We start from the raw sequence: 26,434 nt of genomic DNA on the forward strand, positions 1-26,434 counted from the left end.
TAAAAAATGCAACGCTCCGCCCAATGCTCGTAGATATCTGTTATACACGAAAGAGATGCGGCAAAAAAGACAGTGCGCTAAAATCATAAACAGCCTCTCGTGTCTTGGCCACCTGGCTTTCTCGTATCTCAAAATTTGTCTCGTATCTTGCTCGAAATTTTTCGGGGTGCTTGTATGTCGAGGTACCACTGTACATTTCAGAATTCAATTTTCGAATCATTTGTTTGCAGCCCAATTTTTTTATTTCTAGTTTCAAAACCTTTAGCGTGCTTGGTGTGGCCTGCCAAAAAAAATTGGTCAGATTTGATGAACTTTTGAGACGTAGCTTCATCTAGAAAATGCCTTTCTGGATGATGTTGTGACGTGTCGTGATCCAGAAAAATGTCATCGTTACGCCTGCCGTTCGGTCTCATTAAAGCGGCGTCGCACTGCAGTTTTTTGAGGCGCCACCAGCGTTTTGAAACAGATGCCTTACGACGTGCGCCAGTGTGCTCAAGTGCAGAACAAGTAGCGAGTCTGTCTAGGAAAGCCCCCATGAGAGCTCTCGCTTGCAGCTTGGGAGTCTTGTTCCTGATCTTTGTACCCTGACAAACACGTCCTCTCGATGCTTTCAAGGCAAAAAAATGCAGCGCTATCCATAGCCAGAACATGACTACACCCATGAATATTCATGTGCGGATTTCAGTCATGGGAGAGCAGGCAATCCCATTGTGTTTTCGTGCATTCCTCTGCAAGAAGACCTGGTCAAAAATAGGTCCAAAAACCACACACACGTCACCTATAGAGGGCGAGTGCCCCGATATACGAGAAATTTGAGATACGAGTAAAATTTCAGGCAAATATTTATCTTGAGATACGAGACAAATTTTGATATACGAGCAGACAGCGGACGCGAGATGCGGCTCATAAGAACATCATGGCCGCTGTCTCTCTCCCCGCAACTCCCTCGTGTAATGTCTCTGGTGGCAACTCCCTCTTTGTAATGTCTCTGCGAGCACTGGGCGGAGCGTTGCATTTTTTCAGTGTTTTTTTCCCCGTTAGTCAGTGCGAATGGCGTATATACTACTTCTCATTGGCAAGTGGTCATACGTTATCCTACTGTGAGGACATTTGTATCATTTTGAAGGGAATACAAACTGAAACAACCCTCGATATTGACTGAAAGTCAGTGTGGAGGCGGGGCAAAAAGAGCCAACCCGGCCGGGAGAAGAAAGGTATCAAAATGTCAAACAAAATTAGAATTAAGTTTCGTGTTCGGTTCGATTAAACTTATTTTTGAGTGTGTTTGCATCGTAATCCAAGTTCATTTAAATTTGTTTATGTTATGAAATTAGCGTGTTGCTGTTCAAAAAGTCTCCCCTCTCTCTACCCTCCAAAAAATCTGTCTAATTTTAGTTCTATTAAACACATTTTAGTAATATTAAACCACTAGTTATGTGTTACTTTGTTAATAGATGGCAAATTAGAACAAATCAAAATGTTTGTCCAATCCAATATCCTGTTTTTGGTGTTTTTTCCAGAGGGTTGGAACGAATGAATTTGTTTTTAGTTCATTTCTATGGGAAACGTTCATTTGAGTTACGAGAAAATTGACATACGAGCTCAGTCTCGGAACGCATTAAGCTCGTATCTCGAGGTATCACTGTACTTTAATGAAAAACCGAAGGTGCAAGCACCTTGCAGTCAAAGTTTCGGAAGGGAGAGTTGATTGGTGAATTGCCTTGCATGAAATGCACAGTTTGAACTTCAGAGTGTGTTTACTGTCAAACTGACCTTGAAATGATTTGAGTCACTCGTTCACGTGTCTGCAGGGCCTATAAAATGATCCACGCCTTCTTTCAGGTACTCATAAACACACGCGGAAGTGTTTGGTAACTTGAGGATTCTAGTAACAATCAGCTTTCTGTCCCACCTCCGGCAATAAACAAGCTTATGACACAACTAGACTTTGTACCTGCCAGCATGTACAAATGTTAGTGTGAATATTTTCTTTCACGCTCGCTATTGACAACAATCATGACACAAAGTTCGGTATGCTGATATGGCAGCATGTGACTATGTTACCCCCATCCATCCATGAAGCCGCAAAGAGGGAAAAAAAACAAGTCTGTTTGAATAGTCAAAATAGAAGGAGATTCAAGTGGCAATATTACAAAAGTGAAATCATACGTTGTAAGAGAAAAGTCGTAATATTACGAGATTGAAAATACGCATAACATAAACAAATTTAAATGAACTTGGATTACGATGCAGACACACTCAAAAATAAGTTTAATCTAACCTTACACTAAACTTGATTCTAATTTTATTTGACATTTTGATACTTTTCTTCGGGTTGGCCCTTTTTGCCCCGCCTCCACCCTAACTTTCAGCCAATATCGATGGTTGTTTGAGTTTGTACGTATTCCCTTCAAAATATTCCCAAAATGATGCACACAAATGTCCTCACAATAGGAAAACGCACGACCCCTTGCCAAGGAAAAGTAGTATATACTCCTCTCGTATTAGCGAACAAGCTCCGCCATTCACACTTATTAACGGGAAAAAAAAACACTGAAAAAAATGAAAATGTCGAACAAATGATGTCCTTGACCTACATTTCCATCTTTATGTGCCCCGTCCGCCAGAGACATTACAAAGAGGGAGTTGCAGGGAGAGAGACAGTTTCCATGATGTTCTTATGAGCAGCATCTCGTGTCCGCTGTCTGCTCGTATATCAAAATTTGTCTGGTATCTCAAAATAAATATTTGCCCGAAATTTTACTCGTATCTCAAATTGCTCGTATGTCGAGGTACCACTGTACTACTATTGGCGATTCAAGTTGTCTTATTTTCACATTGCGTGAACTGGAAGTTGTTCGTAATGTAACTTTTGCCGACGTCATGGTTGAAGTGAACACGAAACAGCATTTGGCGACGGGCAGGGCGGGCGTTGGCCCGCGACCCTAGACCTATTTGTCAACCTTATAATGACGGTGCAGAACTGCGTGTCCTCGTGTTTGATGCTCTGAGCAATACCCAGGGTTCAAGTGGAGTATTGATAAATTGTTGAAAGTGGGCCAGTGTGCTCTCAAGCACACCATCAAGCATTTCTTCTAGCAGGAAAGAAGCTGCTGGCTGCAGCCTGCTGGGAACCGCAGCAAGCGAGGTCAATTTCTCTCTAATGGCCCCTCATGTAGTCGCGCTAATGATGAGAGATGATCCGTTGAGGCAAAGTAAGACAAACACCACGGAGGAAATCACTGATAAACAGCAGCCGGGGCTGAAAAATAGCCACGAATTCTTTCCATCAACGTTAAGAAGCAGCCGTCAATCTCGGCAAGAAATTCACAGCACCCTATCGCAATCCCGTTTCTGCTTCTTTCTTGACAAATCAGCCATTGGACTGTTCTATTAAGGGCATTGGTGAGCATTATTGGACATCATGTCATCGAGAGGCTTTTTTTTTTTAGATTGCTTGAATGACTGCGACTGCAGATGTTATCCGTCAAAGCGCAACGTCTCATCGTGAGTTTGTCGCAAAAGTGACCCAACCATTTCTTTTATGGCCTCTGCGGGGTTACAACAGAAGTGAAATTGTTCAATTGGCCGCTTATGAGATGACAACAACGGGAATATTGTTGTGGGTGTAGTTCCAATTCAAAAACTTTTTCACTGGTTCGGTCCCAAATCCAGAATGTTGTTACCAATGACTTGCGTTCAATGACCAAATCTGCTACTGTCCAATCCTCCCAAAATAGCTATATTGTATATTGAGTATCGGTTTAGGATTTTTTTGCACGGCAATACGCTCGTAACATAACATAAACAAATTTAAATGAACTTGGATTACGATGCTGACACTCAAAAATAAGTTTAATCGAACCTAATACTAAACTTAATTCTAATTTTGTTTGACATTTTGATACCTTTCTTCAGGTTGGCTCTTTTTGCCCCGCCTCCTCACTGACTTTCAGTCAATATCGAGGGTTGTTTGAGCTTGTATTCCCTTTAAAATATTCCCAAAATGATACACACAAATGTCCTCACAATAGGATAACGCACAATCACTTGCCAACATTTAGTATATATATAACTCTCGTATTAGCGATCGCCTCGCCATTCGCAATGATTAATGGGAGAAAAAAAAACACTGAAAAAATTTGCCTCGTATCTCAAGATAAATATTTGCCCAAAACTTTACTCGTATCTCGAATTGCTTGTATGTCGAGGTACCACTGTACATCGTACGGAAAGGGAATATACTTGATTGATTGTCTACCACAACAAACTTTGGTTGTTGAAATGTGCCTGTCCTAATGCAACCCAACAACAGTTCTATGTTAAGTGCCGTTTATCAATGTAGTTTTACTTTAAAATGAGCTAAATATTGATGATCTGTTTGTGTGACAGACAACCTGACTGTCAGGTCAAAGTGATATTGGACAGTTAAACTATGCCAATGGTGCTCTTTGCTTTGCTTCATTGATTGGTCAGTGGTTATGTGTCACTCACAGCTGAGTCTTGTTTTTTTTGGGGCTTGGAAAAGGGGTTGGTTGGATTAGTATAGCGTCTATTACTTCTTGTTTTTGACGCTCCCGGACAGAGACAGTTTTCCGGCCCCAAGAATAGTGTTGTATTGTGGTTTTAGTGTAAACACGGCGCTCGAAAAACCTTCGACAGAGGCGTTGACAGCCTGGAGGCTAAATAGAGGAAGCTCGTGACCAGGAGGTCACTGGTTCAGAAACACAGAACTACTTGGAAAGAAAATACAGTTGTAAAAAGAATGAATCATTCATTTGCCAAACGGCTGCTATTTCCTGAAAAGGCTTCTTTGCAGTCTGTAAATATTCACATGTTATTTTGCCTTTTCATACAAAGGTTTTTGAACTTTGGCCCAAACAGTAACCACACTTTTTAGAGTCCTTGGTGGTGGTGGTGGTGGTGTTGGAAATGGCTTCCTACTGGGGACTCCCTCAGTGAGACAGTCATTTCTGAAAGAAAGGTCTCCCTAACCAGAATTTGAGATCTGTTCTATTCAGGGACGAGGGTCCTCGTCTCGGATTGCCCGTCACAAACGCTGTGTTCTAAAATGAGCTCGTCCTCGGTTGGCCTTGGCACCAGAGCACCCAAGCGCCGTTAACCAATCACTGCTGCTCTGATCTGGCGGTGGACTCGAGACCATTCTGACAGGGCATCGGAGTCAGTTTGCAAGAAGAGCTGAACGTTGAAATGGCTCTGTAATATTTCCCCCATGAGGCGTTCCAGGCACAATTCCGCAGACTGTAAGTGCCAAGGGACCCCGACTAGTTGAGCTGTACAAAGTAGCAGGGGAAAGGGAAGTCTGGGTTTAACCTGCTTAAGCCGGTGTCACTGTGATCTGACCCCAGATAAGAGGAAGACGCAGCAGCGCTAGCTGAAAGAATATCCTTAGTTTCTGGCTTTGGTCTCGGACTAGAATACTAAAGGCCCAACATTTGTTGTCTTGTTCTTTGATCTGCTCTTAAGTCTTGGTTTCAGATAGTCTGTTGGGTCTCCAAGAGACTCGTGCAAAGGTTAAATGATAGCTGCCACGCATTGATTGAATTAAAAATACAATGACTCAATGACTCCAAACTTGAACACAAGAAGCTCTCATTGGAGTCCAAAGGTCAAGCACCCTCTCCTTCTCCCAGTGACTCCCTCGGGTTATTAACACATGCATTCACAAGGACTAAGTGACTTCTGTTCTCTTTTATGAAAGAAACTTCTTGAACACGTGTCTCGTTGCTGAAACGAGCCCACGCAAAATAAACGGAACCACTTCAGTCCCATTCAAGACATCGTGTCTTTTTTGCATGAAGGAAATTGCTCATGTGCTACCCCGCAGGCAATCAAATATCAGGTGACACTCAACTATTATTTACTTAAACCTCCAATAGTTTTGAAGAAGAAGAGCTGGGTTTAGAAATAATTGGGTTGATTGACGAAGAATTGATTGGCAATGTGCTGTCAATTGCAAAACGTAGCTCACTGGGTCAACCATCTGGTGTCGTGTCTCCTTTTGGACAACTTGACAGCGAGACCTTTCGAAAGGTCAATTGTTGGCGTGAGGTGGCTAAAGATAACTAACGCACACTCGCATAATCACGCTTGTAATGAGTGCTATCGAAACGCTGAGTCACCCTGAGAGAGCAAAGGTAAGAAAACATTAGCAAAATGGTTACACGCTTCTGAAGGTTCAAAGTCAATTTGCACGTACATTGAGCAGGGGGGTGACTCGGGGTCAACTGTTAACGCTGACTGGGCTCAACTTGCCCATCAAGCAAACTTAGTTGCAATTCAATGCGGAAACGGTACGGTTTGTTCTCGCTGTCAACGCGTGGGTTTCTGATGTGGCTTTCGCCATAGACTGGCCCATGATTTTTGCCACACGTGGACGAGGGGATGACTAGTCAGGTTGTAGTGATGACTAGCTGATTTCACGTGAATTCCCGAGAGATGGGCTTCAGGGCAACCAGTAAATGGCAGGGTTTTAAGCGGAGATTTCAGCTGACTTTGCCACAAAAGAGCGCACTGTACGCTTTAAGATAAATCCGGATTTGAACAGAACATCCCGTGAACAGGAAAAACGGCTTCTGTCTCCCGTTCAGTTGACTACAGTGGTACCTCGACGTACGAGTGGCCCGACATACGAGCAATTCGAGATACGAGTCAAATTTTGAGCATATATTTATCTTGAGATACCAGACACATTTTGATATACGAGCAGACGGCGGACGCCAGATGTTGCTCATAAGAACATCATGGCAACTGGCTCTCTCCCCGCAACTCCCTCGTCTAATGTCTCTGGTCGCAACTCCCTCTTTGTAATGTCTCTGCGAGCACTGGGTGGAGCGTTGCATTTTTTCAGTGTTTTTTTTTTCCCCTGTTAGTCAGTGCGAATGGCGTATATACTACTTCTCGTTGGCAAGTGGTCGTGCGTTATCTTATTGTGAGGACGTGTGTGCATCATTTTGGGAATATTTTGAAGGGAATACCAACTCAAACAACCCTGGATATTGACTGAAAACCAGTGTAGAGGCAGAGCACAAAGAGCCAACCCAGGAGAAGAACGGTATCAAACTTTAATACAAAATTAGAATTAAGTTTAGTGTAAGGTTAGATTAAAAATATTTTTGAGTGTGTCTGCATCGTAATCCAAGTTCATTTAAATTTGTTTATGTTATGTTACGAACAAAAGATCGGCGACCAAAAGACCGGCGACCAATCGACCGTGTACCAATTTCACTACTATTAAACACATTTTCGTATACTATTAAACCACTAGTTATGTGTTACTTTGTTAATAGATGGCGAATTAGAAGAAATCAAACATTTTTTCCATTCCAATATCCTGTTTTTGGTGTTTTTTCAGAGGTTTTGGAATGAATTAATTTGTTTTTAGTTCATTTCAATGGGAAACGTTCGTTTGAATTACGATAAAATCTCTTGACTGTCCGTGGCTTATGTGTAAACCAGCTCACATGATAGCCGTGGCACTAATGCGGGCCCACGCGCGCACATTCCGGCCATAGTTTGAATTTTCCAAGGCGCTTAATGAAAGAATGCTGTTGTTATTATTGCTCAGACCGGAAGCGTATAACCAGGAAGTAAGACAATAATCAGTCTCCACAAGTGCGTTGATTTTTTTTCATTCAAATAACATGAGTCATATTTGAGGCAAGCATTTGAAAAAAAGAAAACCGAAGCAAAATAAATCTTTTGTCAATGTTTTATTTATCGCTGCAGTAAAAGTTTGACCTTGGCCAAAAGGGAATTATTTCCGCATTTGTTGTGCAAGTTAACATTGTCAAAGCTGTTTTTTATGGTGCAGGAAGATTCTGCGGAGTTTAGTCATCACTAAAAATAGAAGCCTGACAGTGTAGCACTGCCATGAATGGCGTGGAAAGCCAGAGTGGTAGAGTATAGAAATGTGTACGCGTGCGCATCCGTCGTCGACTTTGCCCTGACATTCACGTGCTCGGGTGGCCCGAGCGTGACCCGCCGTGTGCTTATTTCAAAGTGTGTGTTCGCTAATGTATTCTGGCTTGTCGAGTAAGCCCAGTGACGCATACATTCAGTCATGAGATGTAGGCACAAAGGCAGGAAAAGATTCATTTTAAAGTCTCTTTCCGGTTTTTTTGTGGGGGGGAATGCTGGCCACCACAGCAATAAAATTAAATACAGTGGTACCTCGAGATATGAGCTCAATTTGTTCCGGGACTGAGCTCGTATGTCGATTTTCTCGTAACTCAAACGAACGAATTCACATAGAAATGAATGAAAAACAAATTCATTCGTTCAAACCCTCTGAAAAACACCCAAAACAGGATATTGGATTGGAAAAACATTTTGATTTGTTCTAATTCGCCATCTATTAACAAAGTAACACATAATTTGTGGTTTAATATTACTAGAATGTGTTTAATAGAACTAAAATTAGACAGATTTTGTGGAGTGTAGAGAGAAGGGGAGACTTTTTGCATGGCAACACGCTCGTAACATAACAAACAAATTTAAATGAACTTGGATTACGATGCAGACACACTCAAAAATAAGTTTAATCGAACCTAACACTAAACCTAATTCTAATTTTGTTTGACATTTTGATACCTTTCTTTTCCCGGGTTGGCTCTTTTTGCCCCGCCTCCACACTGACTATATCAAGCTGTCAATATCGAGGGTTGTTTGAGTTTGTATTCCCTTCAAAATATTCTCAAAATTGATTTAAAATCTTTAAATCAATAATTGTAATTTTTTAATCAAATTTTTCTGTTTTTAGTTCAAAAATATTTTTGTAAAAGCTAAAAATATATTTAAAAAAGCTAAAATAAACATTGTTTTAGATCTATAAAAAACTGAATATTCAGAGCTTTTAATCCAGTTCTTTTAATCCATTTATTTAAAAATAAATTAAAATATATCTAAAATGGTCCGGCGAGTCTGACACCCTTGTCCTAAACTATCAAAAGCGGGCCACCAAAGCGTCTTTTGTGTCAAAACGGCCAACGCCGTCTTCTTGCCGCAAATTTCGAGAGGAGGCTGATGAGACGTGAAGTGAGTGGAGGGAGGAAACGGCGACGGGAAGTGAGAGGAAGCGAGAGACGGCGCTGCTTAGCGTGGCGAAGGGCGGGCGGGGGGTGTGTGTAGTCAAAGCTGGCAGGGTAGTGTGACATTTTATTCCCGTGAGGGCAAATTGTTCCCAAAAAAAAAATCAACGACGCAGGGTGACACTGCAGCTCAGACTGCAGACCATTTCTATGGTTTTTGTCCCCTTTGTTTCCCTAGCACCTCCTCCGCATCCCAAAAAAGCAACCTTATCGACTCCTAATTGGCTGTCGTATCCACTGGACGAAACCATTTCACTTCACCTATGCTACTTCCGTGGTAAATCCATCATATGTGTGGGATTTACGCACGACAGATTAAATGAGCACCATCTGTCTCGCCCCATATCTCAGTTAATCTGCTATTTTCATTCACTGAGTTGTCGTCATGTGAAACCGCGGCCAGGCGGGCGTTATCCAATTCCGAATGGTATACTAACCTCCTTCCCGACCGACCACGCCGCACTGCTCATTCTCATCATCTGTGTTTCTCCGAGAGGGTGTTTGAGGACACGTCGCCCTCGCTTCCCCCGCCTCTCCCTGCCTCGGCGTCTCCGCTGCATCCCTGCTTCCCATTTGCCAATTTTTTTATTTATTTTTTTATACCCCTCGGATCTTGCACGAGGCTTGCCCCCCCGTTACAGCAGCAAAATGCAGTGCGGTAGCGAAAGCCGCAAAATAAAAAGGCATGGAATCCAAGCAAGTGAATCAGAGCCAGAATACAAATTCATTTGCAACTGGGGGTCCGTTACTTAATTCCATAGATTGGACTTTAATGAGCAACCAAAAAATAAATTCAATTCCATTTTGCTATTGGCCGAGAAGCCCGAAATGATGTAACAAGCCTTTGTGGCTTTTTCATCCGTTTAGTTAAATTGCTGTTGTTGCGCCCATCATTTTAGTTTGGGTTCCCCCACGGATTTACTAAAAGCCCAAAATAAAAGCACCATAAAATCTAGGTACAGTGGTACCTCGACGTACGATTAGCTCTACTTACGACATGCTCGAGGTACGATGAAAATTTCGATCGAATTTCTGGTTGTTTGTATCCTTACAATGTGTGAAATGAGATGATCATAAAGCCCGGTGAGCACGGGCCGTGACCCCATTGGGCGTCGAAGGGGGATTAATACTACGTATGCAACATTCCTATCTCCTATAAAATAGGTCTGAGCCGTCGGACCACTTCATACACGTGATTTAGTCGATTGGATGCTTCTTGCTGTGTGAATCTGACGCAACTAGCCAGAGTGCTAGCTTCTACTCCTGCGTCAAAAGCTAACATTCATACCCTTTTACTGTGATAATACTAATTATTGACATATGAATATCACTTGGTCAGCTGTAACAGCTAGCTCAAAAGCTAGCGTCTATTTATAGATCAAGCTCACTCACGCATTTGCTATTCTATGACCCTGTTACTGTAATAATACCAAATATTGACATTGTTATCAATATCTCTTGGTCAGCTGTAACAGCTTGCTACATTTTATGGAGAAGCTAATATTTGTCAGGATTTGCAAACCTGTTACTGGTCAGCTGTAACTATACAGCCATCACATTCTATCACAGTGAACATTAGTAGGTAACCCTTTTACTGGATCCCAGAATTGTGAGTCCTGATACCAAATATTGATATCAATATCTCTTGTTCAGCTGTAAGACCTTGCTTAACCTCTACTCCCGTGTAAAAGGTAACATTAGTCGAAATTTGGAACCCTCTACTGTCATATCGCCAAATATTGACCACGTATTGATCATGTTTTGGTCAGCTGCAACAGCCAATTACACAGCTAGCTTCTATTACAGCCAACGTTCGTAAAACCGTCTTACTGGAATGGTAGCGACTATTGCAGGGGTGTCAGACTCAGGTTGGTTCGCGGGCCACGTTAACGTCAACTCAATTTCATGTGGCACGGACCATTTTAGATATAATATTTAGATTTTTTTTATATGAATGGATTAAAAGCCCTGAATATTCAGTTTTTTATAGATCTAAAACAATGTTTATTTGAGCTTTTTTAAAAATATATTTTTAGGTTTTACAAAACGATTTTTTAACTAAAAACACAGAAAAAAATAGATGAAAAAATACAATTATTGATTTAAAAGAGGGAATATCAGGAAATTTAATATCCATCTATACTCTTCATTTTAATTTGATCCTAAAACAGAAAGTCAACACTCATGATTTACTTTCCCGGGCCACACAAAATGATGCGGCGGAGCCAGATTTGGCCCCCGGGCCGCCACTTTGACACATATGGACTATTGTAAACATCAAATAAACCACTCCATATATTTTTCTCCACCTTTGATATGTAAATTGAGCTCATCAAGCTTTTGACAGAATTTCGTGAGGAAATCCGAAAAGGGAGCCCCCATATCCACGCACACGTATGTAAGGACTAGCGACTAGGACAACCCCCCCAACCTCTTTTATGTGTCTGAACCTTCGATAAAAGGGTGCCGTGGCTGCGTCCCAGCCTGCAATGTGTGGCTTTAGTAGTAAAAGCTTCAGACGCTTCTGATCTGCAGACTATTTACTATCAAGCTCTCTCTCTCTCTCTCTCTCTCACTGCTGTTGTTGTCGTCGTGCATCCCGTCTGACAGCTTTGGCGGCTCGTCAAGTCCACTCCGCGCACATGCCAATCATAGCCCGGCCTAGCAAATAAGCAATTAATCATTAGTATTCACAAGCAGCTGACGCGGCGAGGGTGGAGGAAGGAAGGAAGGATGAAGAGGAGGAGGAGGGAAGGGCTAAGGAGTTCATATGTCCTAATATGACCCCCTCCTCGCTTTTAAAGCCCACCCCCCTGTTCCCTGGTGAATTCCACTGTGGCGACCATGTAACAAAGGGATTATCCTCTTAATAAGTCAGTGAACGAATTATGGAAATGGGAATGAAAAAGGAACAAGTTGACGGCATTTGTTGACTAATAAACTAGAGAATTGTCCCCCGTCCTCACAGTAATGGTCATTGGATGATTAGTGCGAGGCTTGCGATGATTAAATGAGCTACAGGGCATTGGCGTGTGTCATTAAGATGGGATGGGTGGATTTTTAAACCGCACTAAAATAATTTTGCAGCAAAGGTCAAGCGTAGGTGACGCGGTAACCCAACGATTCAATTTGGAGCTTCGTTTTGAAAAGTATTGTCCTAAAAAAATGAAATTCAAATAGGGATATGGTCCTAGACTAGGAGGTCTGGTCTGTACAGGTCATGGAATCGTCCTATAATCTTCAAAAGTAGTGGGCGTGGCCTACCCCATTCAGAACATACCATCAACAATCAATGTCTCTTGTTCAGCTGGAAGACCTTGCTAAACCTCTACTCCCGTGTAAAAGCTAACATTAGCGATCACATTCTATCACAGTGAACATAAGTAAGTTATCCTCTTACTGGATCCCAGAATTGAGTCCTGATACCAAATATTGATATCAATATCTCTTGTTCAGCTGTAAGACCGTGCTAAACCTCTACTCCCTTGTTAAAGCTAACATTAGCGATCACATTCTATCACTGTGAACCAGATTCCAACCAGAATCAGTAAGTAACCCTTTTACTGGATCCCAGAATTGTGAGTCCTGATACCAAATATCGTCGCCGTGGAAATGTGTGTTTTCATCGTTTTTAGACTGTAAAATCCTTAATGTTGTAGCATGAAAAAAAATCACCAGCTCCCTCTATTATCCAAACTGTCCAGAATCAGGCACTAGGATACTACGTTCTCGGTCGCTTAGCAACCATTGCCAAAATTGGGTATGTTGTTGCGATGCTAGGGTTGTCCCTGCAACACGTCACCACATTTTTTGTACAGGTGCAACGAACGATGTGTTAGCTTAACTTATTCATATCAACTGCCAGTAGAGCAAATATTTTAGGACCGTTCTTCCTTTTCACAGAACATGTTTGTTTACACGCAATTCCTGAAATGCAAAGACACTTAGTAATAGGAATTCCTGTCTTGGCGTTAGTTAGTTAGTTACAGTGGTGAAAATAATAACAGGGCGTCACAACAACAAGACAGTCATTCAAAAGAACCAACAAAGTTTAATAATACAGTGGTACCTTGAGATACGAGCTTAATTCGTTCGTATGTCGATTTTCTCGCAACTCAAACGAACGTTTCCCATAGAAATGAACTAAAAACAAATTAATTTGTTCCAAAACTTCTGAAAAAACACCAAAAACAGGATATCCACCCTGACTTTCAGATGCAACCTATCGAGGGTTGTTTGCTTTTGTCTTCCCTTTAAAATATTCTGAAAATGATGCACAAAAATGTCCTCACAATAGGATAACGCACGACCACTTGCCAACGAGAAGTAGTATGAGTTTATTTATTATTATTATTAATAGTGATCGCTCTGCCATTCGCACTGACTAACGGGAAAAAAACATGCAACGCTCCGCCCAGTGCTCGCAGAGACATTACAAAGAGGGAGTTGCGACCAGAGACATTAGACTAAGGAGTTGCGGGGAGAGAGACAGTGGCCATGATGTTCTTATGAGCAACATCTCGTGTCCGCTGTCTGCTCGTATATCAAAATTTGTCTCGTATAAATAAATATTTGCTGGAAATTTTACTCGTATCTCGAATTGCTCGTATGTCGAGGTACCACTGTAGTTAGTTAGTTAGTTCACTTTACCACCTTGAGTCTCTCGTCGAGCTGCCTTTTACAACCTCTTATCACTTCCTCTTTCTGTTTGCGAGGCGTCACATTGTTGGCAGCCTCGCAGATATCAGCGCCATTCCTGAGCGACCTCTAATTGGTCGCTTCATCGTGTCCTTGTCCCCCCCCACCCTTCCGTGGCTCGCCGGGGGTTGCCATTGCCCAAGAAGCCCCGAGGTGGGACTCTGACCCTTGCCGATAATGTCGCCGATCTAATTATATGCGTCCGTCTGGTAGTCGAGTGGGAATTGGATGTGACGGAGGAGGATAATGATTTTGCTGTTGTGTCAATGAGACGGTTGAGCGCCATATCGATCGAAAAGAAGGGCTTGCACGATTGTCATTTGTCGCTTCATTAAGCACTCCAGACGACAATTGCGCGGTGCCCATCCGGATGCCTGACTAGAAGATCGGATGTTATATTTCAATTGGTTTCATCTTTAAAAGCAACTAAATCTGGCCACCAATCGGGTGGGTGACCCCCACCTGCCAACACGCGCCATTCAAGCCAGTGAACCCAGTGACAGCGCCACATCTCTTAGACGTGATAACTTGGGATAGGCGGCGGGTAACAATGACTTCCGACTTCCAACCCCCCCCTCCGGCCCCCCCACGCGCCAGTCATGGCTGTCAGCTATCAGGATTGTATAAGAAAACACAGCTCTTTCACTTTAAAGGACATTATCTGTCTGCTTATTTGTCCCTTGAGTGTCCTGCCTGACGCATGACCGTCTTTAGCGGCAATCTTAATATCTGCTTGTTTGCGGCACGCAAAGAATGAAGTTCGTCTCTTGTTTGACATGCCTGAGATAAGGTGGCATGGGGGTTGACATTTTTGAGGAGTCACTCGGATTCGCAACATGCATCAAATTCTTGAAGGAGTTCATGTTAAGAGCAATATTCCCTCTATTTTTTTGTTTGTCTGGGCAGAAAGACAACCTCCCTGAGCACACTGAGTACCGGTGTGAGCAACATCATCATTGCTCGCTATGGGCACACACCAGTATCACACCTGCCATAAGCAGGTGCATGTCTACTACACGTAAATGATTTAGTAATAATAAAATGTAATGATTAATATCTATGAATGGGTGGCCCGGCGGATGAGTGGTTCGCGCGTTAGCCTCACAGCAAAAAAAAAAGGGATTTTATTTTGTGCGCTCCATATGATTTACTGTGCGCAGAGAAGACGAGAGTAGTGCGCAATTGCGCACGCGCCCAGCTTAGAGGGAACATTGGTTAAGAGTTTTTGTTGTTGTTGTTTTTTTCTGAATGACATGTCGACTGTGACTTCTACTCAGGTTTAACTCGTCTGAAAATATGTTGATATCTTTTGAGTGCATCAGAAAGTATTTACGTTGTTCTAGGTGTCCAAAACAATGCTGAGTATCTGAGTAATGCTTTTTTTCAACATGACATAACGATGCTATTAGAAATCATTGGTTTCTAAAGCAAATTTGTCCCACTCAGCGGACATCTTTGCTTTGTGCTTTGATTGACAGTAGCCGAAAAGCACCATGACACTAAAAACATGCTCCTCAGATCTCATGCCAAATTTTAATATTGTCCAACACTCCAAAAATAGCTGTGTCATGCGCCCTTACCATCACTGAGTATTAAATTGAGACAGCACAAGTTAAAACAATGTCATATCGGATCAAAACCGTCAGCAGCGCAACACGCAAATCGCCTTGTCCAATGGGATTTTCCACCTTACATTTGGAACTAGCGTAGCAAATTTGGATCCGATCAAATCAAAGTGATAAACGACAGAAGTTTCAACCAATAAACAACCAATCCCGACCTCAGACGAAAGTTTTTTCCGAAGAATGAACATTCAAAGGAAGAATCCGCAAAAAAAAAATCGACTTCCGTCTACGTCGTCTCTTTAAAACACCCCCCTAAACCTCCCCCGTCGTTCTCCCTGCAGGAAAGGGGACATCTGCTTATCCCAGATAAATGCCTGGCATTTGGCGCCAAGAGACAGGACCGAGATAGGAGGGGAGGAGGAGCAAAGGAAGGTTTAGTAGACGGGCGACGGCATCGATCAAGACGGCGAGGAGTGCAAAAGGCAGCGCCAGATTAAAGATTTTTTTGGCAGTGGTCATGGCAGGAGAGAGAGAGAGAGAGAGAGGGAGAGAGAGAGAGAGGGTGGAAAAGATGAGCTTGAATCCTGACCTAGATTCCAAGATACTCAGACATAATAGGCAGGGCCTTACCCCAACATGAACCCGCTCACACACACACAAAGTCAGTCAAAACAATAACAAGGGAGGAGAGGAGCTAGTGGAGGAGAAAGGGGCCTTTCTGGGGCGCTTCCAAGCCACAGCATCGGCCCTTCTGCAGGCCCCTCGCTCTACCACTAACTCTCAACATCTGTATGTTGCTGGAGTCTCCAAAAGTCTTGAAGGAGAGTCAGACCAACCAAAAAAACTCCACTCCAAAACTGTCAACTGTTCATTTGAGCTGTTTTTTTTTTTCAAACTACAGCGGTACCTTGAGATATGAGCTTAATTCGTTCCGGGACTGAGCTCGTATGTCGATTTTCTTGTAACCCAAACGAACGTTTCCCATTGAAATGAACTAAAAACAAATTGATTAGTTCCAACCCTCTGAAAATAACACCGAAAACAGGATATTGGATTGAAAAAAAAAGTTTTATTTCTTCTAATCGCCATCTATTAACAAAGTAACACATAACTTGTGGTTTAATATTACTAAAATGTGTTTAATAGTACTAAATTTATACGGATTTCGAAAGGGAGAGAGAGATAGACCATCTCGCTTTGACCTCTGGTTTGGTGCGCGAACCTAAAAAGACATTCACTTGCTCCTTCTTTGAATGTTCACCCAGTAATGTGTAAGGGAATAGAATTACGCGCGTGCAGGTACAGAAATCAATGCGTTACCAATGTTTATGCTAACGCATCTTTTACTTTGGAGACTATTTACCCGCCCACTCAGCGCCACGATGCAGCAATAACGAGTGTTGCCGCCCACTTCTTTGACTGGGAGCAAAAGTAGACAACCACATAATGAAGATGGGATGAAAATGGGAGAATGAATGTCTACGCCACCTCACGTTTTTATAAATATCGTACATTGTCTACTAAGTGGTTTCAGCAAGGCAGAACTGGTATAGTACAGTGGTATCTCGAGATACGAGCTTAATTCGTTCCGGGACTGAGCTCGTATGTCGATTTTCTCGTAACTCAAACGAATGTTTCCCATTGAAATGAACTAAAACAAAATTAATTCATTCCAACCCTCTGAAAAAACACCAAAAACAGGATATTGGATTGGAAAAAATGTTTGATTTGTTCTAATTCGCCATATATTAACAAAGTAACACATAACTTGTGATTTAATATGACTAAAATGTTCAATAGTACTAAAATTATATGGATTTCAAAGTAGTTTGACATTTTGTCTGCTCGTATATCAAAATTTGTCTCGTATCTCAAGATAAATATTTGCCCGAAATTGTACTCGTATCTCGAATTGCTCGTATGTCAAGGTACCACTGTATTAGATTAGATTAGATTTGTATCATAGTATTATAGCCATGTCTTAGATTAGACAGTGTTGATATTCTCATTCAATTCAACAACGATTTCAAAAGCTCTTGGCTATGAAACACCAATTGAACTTGGGGTGCGCTCCTGTGGACATATTTTCCCCCAAAAAACCCAAATCAACTCTATATTCTGTAGTGTCCCAATCATTCCAAATGAAACAACCATTAAGAGTTCAGGTGACACCCAAAAACTCCCAGTAAAAGCCCATCCTTTATCCAAAACGGACAATTCGACCAATGAAACTGCTGCAGCAGAGGGCAAAATATCGTCAGGAAAAAATAAAACACAGGCAACGTGCAACCGCTCACGCGGAACGTCGCTAGTATTTCACACTCAGAGGCTTCCACAGAAAAGTCATTACGCAACAAGGAGAGAGAATCTGGCACAGGCGAGTAGCAAACTAAAAAGGCAAAAAAAGACCATGGGAATCAGCCATGCTTGCTTGTACAATAAAAGTGAATAACCCCAACCGGTTGCGCTCCAAACGCCGCGCACACATCTAACCCGCCTCTAAATCTGGCAGAATAGCGCCCGATATAACCCAGGGACTAAAAATAACTTTATAAGAAGCTAATGTCAGGGGCGCTTCCTCTCTTTGTTCAACACTGACATGCTTTTTGGGTATAAATAAAGAGCGAGTAGGACGGGAAAGACTAACTACGAAGGAGGGCACTGACTGCTAATGATGCTTGGGTCAATTTTTTTTGCCAGGAATAACCAGCTAGCGAGCCAACCGGGCCGGGCAGGGCGCACTCTTTAATTAGATGAAACAAAGACGGCTTCGAACCATGCCGACGGTCTGCAGCGGGAGCTTGGCAGGATATGTATGTATTATACATTCAAAACCACATGAGCATGTCCGCTCGTAAAAACATGCACGCCGGTGCTCGTTTGATACAAGTGACAACATGCTGGCAGTCAGCTGACGATATAATTTCAGCGTTTTTGAAGCCAGCCGGCGGATAGAAATAGCTCTGCAAAATATAGAAAAATGCTCAACATTGCCCAGGTTGGGTTAACGTAGCCTAACGTAGAGATCGGGGTCAGTTGAATAGGAATTATCTTGCAAGTCATTCATTCATTACAGTACGTGTGTCAAAGTGGCGGTCCGCGGGCCAAATATGGCCCGCCGCATCATTTTGTGTGGCCCGGGAAAGTAAATCATGAGTGCCGACTTTCTGTTTTAGGATCAAATTAAAATGACGAGTATAGATGTATATTAAATTTCCTGATTTTCCCCCTTTTAAATCAATAATTGTAATGTTTTAATCCATTTTTTTCTGTGTTTTTAGTTCAAAAATCATTTTGTAAAATCTAAAAATATATTTAAAAAATCTAAAATAAACATTGTTTTTGATCTATAAAAAAATGAATATTTAATCCAGTTCTTTTAATCAATTTATAAAAAAAAAATCTAAATATTATAACTAAAATGGTCCGGCCCACTTAAAATCAAGTTGACGTTAAAGCAGCCCGCAAACCAACCCGAGTCTGACACCCCTGCTTTACAGGGATAATTAATTGCCGCATTTTGCTGTTTAATATACCCGGGTATATTAAATTATTTTTGCTTTTTTGAGCCTCCGGTTTGTGCGCCATTTAATTTACCCCTGCCGTTTAATATACCCGGGTATATTAAACGGCAACTCAGCTTTTTTGGCAAGATTTCTATGGTGTTCATGGGGGCATAATTATAGATACTTAAGTTCATTAAAATTCCAAGTCAGACTTTATTCAGCAGTAAGAAGTTTTAACCTGAGCAGTAAGTAGTTTTAGTCTGCAAAACGTTGATAACGGCATAAAGAGTGCGTAGTGGATTGTACCTTCCCATTTGTGCGCCATTTAATATACCCCTGCCGTTTAATATACCCGGGTATATTAAATGGGGAGGGGGGGGTATATTAAACAGCAAAATATGTTAAGTTGAGTGTTTTTGGGCTAAAAGCTGGTAAGCCACTATGTGAAAGAAAACTGTAGCTTTGTTGATTTCATTACTGATATTCTGGTCCAATTAGAGCCAGGGTGACAACCAACCCAAACCGGAATAGCGCCGCCAACATTTAAGCATACGGTAGTTTGTTTTCCTGAAAATGCTCTGACTTTGATGTATGTGTGGCATGACATAGTTTGACATGTGTTTTGCAGTAAACGCTCTTATTACAGGGCGGGCATTTGCGCAGGCTGTCATTGGCTAAACAGAGGTTGGCACTGAATAATGGATGTTTGGCCGCCTGGGTTCTTTTTTTTTTTTTTTAGCTTATTTAAACTAGCCTACGGCGACAAATGAGCGCGGGTGAAACTGCCGTCACAGCTCATCAACATACACACATGGATGCAATGGTGTATGTTTTCGATTCTGTATGGAACAACCCGCACTAGAGAGCGACTGGTCAAAAATGAGCAACAGGTGCAGGAAAGTTCAGTGCGCTGCACGACTGAAATCGAAAACCAAGCCGCTCTACAACCACACTCCTCGCCCCCACCCATACATTATCTTCCAAGCAAGGGGAACGTCTAGGGGTAAAAAAAATTGCCCACCACCACATGAAGAGAAGAGACGCTAACTCTATTTTCCACCAAAGTTCCAGGAAGGACAAAATACTTCCTGAAAAAAAAAGCCGACATCAAGGTCATACGCTTTAAGACCAAAGAGTTAGTGAAGTCCGTTATTTTTTTTTTCAACATTTGCCTGCCCGTTTTATACTAAAACTTGAAAGTATCCTTTCCGGATGCGGGTCGTGACTTAGCGGCTGTTTGTATTCCAGTTGAGATGGCAACCTTTCAAACAAAAAGCTGTCACCGCTCACAAGTTCATGTTGACCTGTCAATCGGGCACTTTTATAGCATTCGAAAGTTTACAAGAGCGTGACATAACCTTGTAAATCAGTCAGCGCATGCCAGCGTCTGCCAAATGGAAAAGGTCCGCCTCTCGTGTCAGACCAACCTGCACTGTGTTTGCGGCTAAACACCGGCTTTGACCAAAACCAACTGTTTGCATCTCCTGTGACATTTACTGCAGGTGTGTTTTACACCTCGACTAGTTTAGTGGGAAAGAAGAAAGGCCATCTTAAACGCACACTCACTTAAAGCTCCCTTGTTGAACCCAAAATCCAAAGGCTATGTCATCAGGACATGATGTAAATGGAATGGCGCTTCATCAGTGCAGAGTGACGCTAAGTCCCCCACCCTCTACCTAAGCTGTGTAGGAGCAGCCATGCGTCCCACCGGTAAACGATGGCTGCTGATTGAAGGTCATTACTTAGCCCCCCGCTGAACTCCTGACCTGAAAATGGCCCACTCAAGCGAGGTCAGCCGACCCCCGGAGTTGCCTCTATCCAGGCACGGGGGACAGTCAACCAAACCCGTCCGTTGACCCCCCTGCTGGGCTAGCTTTAAACACTCACACAATAGCTACAGACCAAAGAGGATTCAATATCATATGCCATAATCTGCCCCTAAGCCTGAACGAGGGGAGGGGGTCCCAGCAATGGATGGCTTTAGAGCAAAGCAATCCTATTTTATCTGCTTATATTTCCTCCACTCCTAACTTTTAGGACTTATAACAAGCTTGGGTCAGTGTCAGGTCAACCTGGAGATGACCCTGCTCACAAGTGAGTCAGCGGCTGGTTGGGTTGTCCTGACTCTCTCTCTCTATTGGCTCATGTTTACCCGCAGGATCACATCCACTATTGCTTCCCATTTCTGCCTTTTTTGCATTCTAGGAAATGCTATTTGTATCTTCCTGCGCACTCACTCTCCCCTGCCACACCCTAATCTGACCTACCTTCCCTCTTCCTATCCGAGTGCTTACCATGTGTATGGTGTCCCTAAAGTAAGGTTGAGTGGTGGGCAGTTATTCCACAAAAGGGGCACACTGAGTCCTGGTCTTTGTTCCAATTGATGCAGATTAATTGCCCACTGGTGCATTAAACTTAAACCCTCTTTCCCGCGTACTCACTCTTCCCTGCCAGACCCTAATCTGACCTATCTTTTCGGTTACTAGGTGCATTCATTTCCCTATACCGACCGGCTTGTCCTGTTCTTTGAAGTTGTATAAATCAAAAAGAAACGGAGGGAACTAGGCAATTGGCTCACAACTCCCCTCTAAACTCCCTTCTTGTGAGATACCAGGACTTGGGGTTAATCTGACTGCGGACCCCCAAGAGAAGAGCGGAATGTGATGAGGGATAGTCAAACATGGGAGTTGGAGCCATATCAAAAGTATCCTCCCGAGCTGTTTATCATAGCTTCTCTTGTCTTTTAGCAATACCTTTGCAATAGTGTATCTTAAGTCTCCTCCCCCCTAATGGACCATGGGATCATTTCTTTCCCCTAAATAGACAGACAAGCCAGCTTCCCTGCATACTCACCATTTACTCAAACACACTCATGCAGACCGCTGCATACTTAGTGGCTATATGGCCAGAGACTGTAACAACATCTCATTTCTCTCCCGTGAGACAGTGCCGCTACCTTATAAGGCAGAGCGAGGTGAGCCACGCTTTCCATGATGCGTCAGCCTAAACAAAAGTCGCCCTATACGTGTTCACGAAATCAAAAGATCCAACCGTTCCAATGGTGCACGTGTAGGAGGCCCTTATGCAAGAGGCAACAACCTCATGCACAAAGTCACTTGTGGGGAGTCCAGCAAAATAGAAAATGTCTAGACTGACCAGCGGGCTGCTATTTTCATGTTTGGTGTGGTCATGAGTTCCAAAAGTGCGTGTCATCACGGCCATGGGAGTGTAAACAAGAGAGTGTGTGTGTGTTCTATTTTTCTCGTATTAGTTTGCCATTACTGGAGAGAGGTGTTCGTTCTCTGGTCCAAAAGTGCAAGGCCCACAAATGTGTGGCTGTTCCTTTGCAGGACTGCAAGATCACAACTGAATCATTGCCCAGTGATGTCATACCACTTGATCGTTGTACATTGGAATTTGTAATTTGTGAATAACTCCAATTGAGACTCACCGACGTTCCAGGTAGCTTACCTTACAAGACTACTGGTTTTGCGTATCGGAGAGGTACAAAGTGTCCATGAAGATCTTTGTATTGGGGTTGTTTTTCTTTTATTTCACTTTCGCTTCCACTGAAAGACCAGCACAATCAGTTTGAGATTGGACCCAAATACAAAAACAATCCTAATCCAGACCAAGAAAGACTAGAAAGACGAAGCTCAGGATGTAGTGAGATCAGGTCTAGCAACACCTCGGGTTAGATGGGGTTAACTAATCGTCTCCACAGTTTTCCCCCGGGAGAGAGATCACATTCAAACCAGCCCTCACCTGGAATAATGCTATAAACCCTAACGAGATTCCAAGTGATTTCCCTCCAATTCACTGTCTCCACCAATACATCCTGATTGACAGGGGCTTGGGGGTAATCTGGCTTGATGTTCTGACGGCCTCGGGCTGGACGCTTCTCCGCCTGTTGATTGATTTCGGGCCAAAGAAACACCTGCAAGCTGTAATTGCACTTTGAAAGATCAATGGAAGGTTTTTGGACATACTTTTGCACCTTAAATCATATCATCTTAGTTTGAACATTTCCTTTGAAGCTGAATATGAATGTATTCTTCTACTGTTTCAACACATCAATTCCATTTTGTTTGTCTTTGGAGTATTTCTCAAATGATTTAGTGCAATGGATTGTCATCGGGTTTTCGGATATATCAGTGTCATGTCGTACACGGGACAAACCCAAGACCAGAACAGGAACTAGACCAAGAGTATATTCACACCAGGAAAGTCCATAGTACGCTTTCTTTGGTTCAGACCAAAGTAGAGACTGCTGGAGTATCCTATGCAATCGCAGGACACAATGAGACGAACAACCTTTCACGCTCGTACCCATACCTTAGCATGCATGTTTTTGGGTTGTGCTAGGAAACTGGAGTCCCCAAAGAAGACCCACACAGGCATGGGGAGAACATGGGAAACAACTGCGGATAGAAACCTCGACACCTGAACCTAACCGGTCTGTGGCTCCAAGGCCAAATCCTGAGCTATTGCTGTTGGAAATGGCGTGAGAGAACTTCATTTTCTCCTGATAGAGTTGCTTCTGTTCTAGCAGAACATTTAGACCAAGTCCCTGTGTTGATGTTCAGCCTTCCAGACTGCCAAGAGTTTCAGTCCAAACAGCATTTTGATGGTCCCACTCGGCCTCTCCCATGCCATAATTTGGCTGCCTTGCTTTAACCTTCTGTTACACACACACACACACACACACAAGTGAGAGTTGACCAGACGTAGAGTCACAGACCCAAAGCGAGACAGGGAGCCTGGTCACATTCTACTGTTGATCTTGGTCACGGTCATACAGAACTAACAGCTGACCACATAGAGTGTAAACGTCAGCGAGACGTGAGCCAGCGTCATCATGCCTCCAAGTCACAAATGAGCAGAGAGCTGTTTTGACGCATTATTAGCAAAGACACGAGAGCGCTCCCGCAGTGGAAGCCTGTCCAACTGCTGTATTAGCTCTTCATAAAGAACCAGTGGGCAAATAACATTACAGGCAGCCTCGTAATAGGCCAGGAAATTCAACATGACAGATGGCTGCCTGCTTCTCTCGACCATCCATGCTCAATAAATTGAATTGCCCCATTAATGTTTTTTTTATTGGCAGTAAACAGTCATGTAGAGCTGCTGGCTACACTGTAAACATTGTCTTCATTTCTACTAAGGGTGCACTTTTCGATCATTGAAGTCATTGAATAATCGATTGATGAATTGATTCATGGGATAACATAGATTGAATGCGTGGCAAGATAATTGTAGATGTTGTTGAGGTTGTGTTTCTGACTCTATAACATCTCTCTCAACAGCTCTCGACATCAAATCAACAACATCAACGTACACTTGACTGTCCCAACAGGTAAGCAACTCGTCAGGTATTGATATCAATTAGGCAATCGTTGTTTTATAGGATTTGTTGGATGATATATCTGAGCGCTAGCTTGTTCTCAATGCTCACAGAAGGAGCCTCAAAATGTACGTATGTCAATGTATGCTCCCAAAATAGTCCAACTAAGTACAGTGGTACCTCGACATAAGAGCACCCCGACATACGAGCAATTCGAGATACGAGTGAAATTTCGAGAAAATAATTATCTCGATCGACGAGACAAATTTCGAGATGCGAGAAAGCCAGGTGGCCAAGACATGAAGGGCTGTTTATGATTTTAGCGCACTGTCTTTTTTGCCGCATCTCTTTCGTGTATAACATATCTATGAGCAGAGGGTGGAGCGTTGCATTTTTTTCCATTTTTTCCCCCCGTCACTCAGCGCGAATGCCGTAGCGAATACGAGAGTTATATATAAAGTCAAGTTGGAGGCGGGGCAAACAGCCAACCCGGCCGGAAGAACAAAAGGTATAAAAAATTAAAACAAAATTAGAATTAAGTTTAGTGTAAGGTTAGATGAAACTTATTTTTGAGTGTGTCTGCATCGTAATCCAAGTTCATTTAAATTTGTTTATGTTATATTACGAATCACCGGTTCATCAATTTGATCCATTGATCTTTGCAGCTCTAATATCTATAGTGTTGTGTTTAAGTCTATAAAAAACAAATATTCAACCCGCAATAGTCCAGATTGAGAGCACTCAAGCGTGCTAAAAGAACTTCTTATTCAACTAGTTTTGCCTGGCCTGTCTTCGCTAGAGCGTATTTGAAAAGCATGTTTCCCCCCTCTGCCAAGTGAGATGACTTCTTGGCCTAGTTTTGGATGCCCTGGATACACTAGGGGGGCTTTAATGGGAGCATAATGATATCAGTGCAGGTTTACCTGAGCAGAACCCTGCAGTTAAATGGGTCGTGGGATGAAAGAGGGAAGAAGCTCGTGGGAGGGATTGCAAAATGGGGGTGCTTAGGAAAGAAATGACATTTTATTTGGATGAAACTGCCTTGTTCTACTTCAGCTCTTTAGTTAACGATCCAAGTTGTCTGCTGGCATCCACCAGGCTTTTGTTGTCAATTACAATTGACATAGTGGTGCCAGTCTGGGTCTTGGTTTCGTGTCCACTGTAGTGAGAACATCACCTGACTGAAACAAAAGTCAACCGCATTATTAGCACTCAGTGGCGGGCCGTCAGGGCCTTCAAGGCCTTCTCTGCTGGCCTAAGAAAAATCTGAATCATATATCATATTTTGTCCATCGATACTTATTAAATAATTCCAAATTGTCTGTTAGCTTCCTTTCATTGCTTTCCCCCTGGTTGCACTGCTTCCAGATGTGTTTTCATATTGAAACATTTAACCAATCACATTTCAGCCTTTATTTGTTGTCAGGGTCAGAAATCTGCCTCAAGGCCTTCACAATCAGTTCTGCAGGCTCTGCTGCATTAAACAAGCGCCAATAAGACTGTTGCTTTAACCATTCAGATTTCAAGTTGGCAACACCACAATGCCTTGTCGCAGGCGTAGGGATACGTCATTGCCTTGTCGCAGGCGGAGGGATACGTCATCGCTTTCGCCAACTATGAGGCTAGTCATTAGCCAGAGCTACCAAACTGTATTTGGAGCGTGCTGCACAAGCAAATATATTGTTGTGTTGATTTAAAGCCATTTTCAAGACGGACTGTGCCAGAAATACGACAGGACAGGCTCGACTTTCAGCATTAGCTTCGATGTGGGCCCGGTTCTGATATCTGAAAAGCTCCAGTGTTTGTATTTAAGCTTCAGTGTTTGTATTTAATCACTAAATGCTGCTAGGAAGTGGATTTTACCCCATTTTAATGCAATTTTTGCCGTTTTGCCATTGACGTCCATTGCTGTCTTTTCCCGGGGAAATCACCCCCCTGGCCCGGTTGTAATGTCTGAAAGCTCCAGTATTTGTATTTAATCATTAAATGCTGCTAGGAAGTGGATTTTACCCGTTGAAGGCGCTACGAGAAAATGCACGGACCGCCACCGTTAGCACTATTACGCAATCTTTGGGAAAAATATTCTTTTTATTCAACCGTTTGAGCTCCTCTAATTCTAGTTCAATTGGATTTGATTTGATTTGATTTAGCCCATCGCCTCTCCTATTCCCCCTTTGATATGTCTGCCAAAGATAGCATTATTTGAGCCGT

General features: G+C 42.7%; 1 protein-coding gene across 3 annotated transcripts in view; it reads left to right on the plus strand.

The window, feature by feature from the left end:
* The window catches only part of LOC144068885 (uncharacterized), an 85,984-nt gene that overhangs the window by 41,918 nt on the left and 17,632 nt on the right, over window positions 1–26,434 (plus strand). For 2 of the 3 annotated variants that reach the window (XR_013298327.1, XR_013298328.1), the window contains one exon: window positions 24,186–24,660. Coding sequence is in view for 1 of the 3 variants with exons in the window: in XM_077593792.1 (XP_077449918.1) it covers window positions 24,186–24,235 (50 nt within the window). In the remaining 2 variants the exon portion in view is untranslated. Of the gene's footprint in view, window positions 1–24,185; window positions 24,661–26,434 lie in introns of those variants that run through there. The other variant, XM_077593792.1, reaches the window with a different exon arrangement.

The sequence above is a fragment of the Stigmatopora argus genome, chromosome 23, assembly GCF_051989625.1.
Source record: "Stigmatopora argus isolate UIUO_Sarg chromosome 23, RoL_Sarg_1.0, whole genome shotgun sequence".
In the NCBI taxonomy this organism is placed as follows: Eukaryota; Metazoa; Chordata; class Actinopteri; order Syngnathiformes; family Syngnathidae; genus Stigmatopora; species Stigmatopora argus.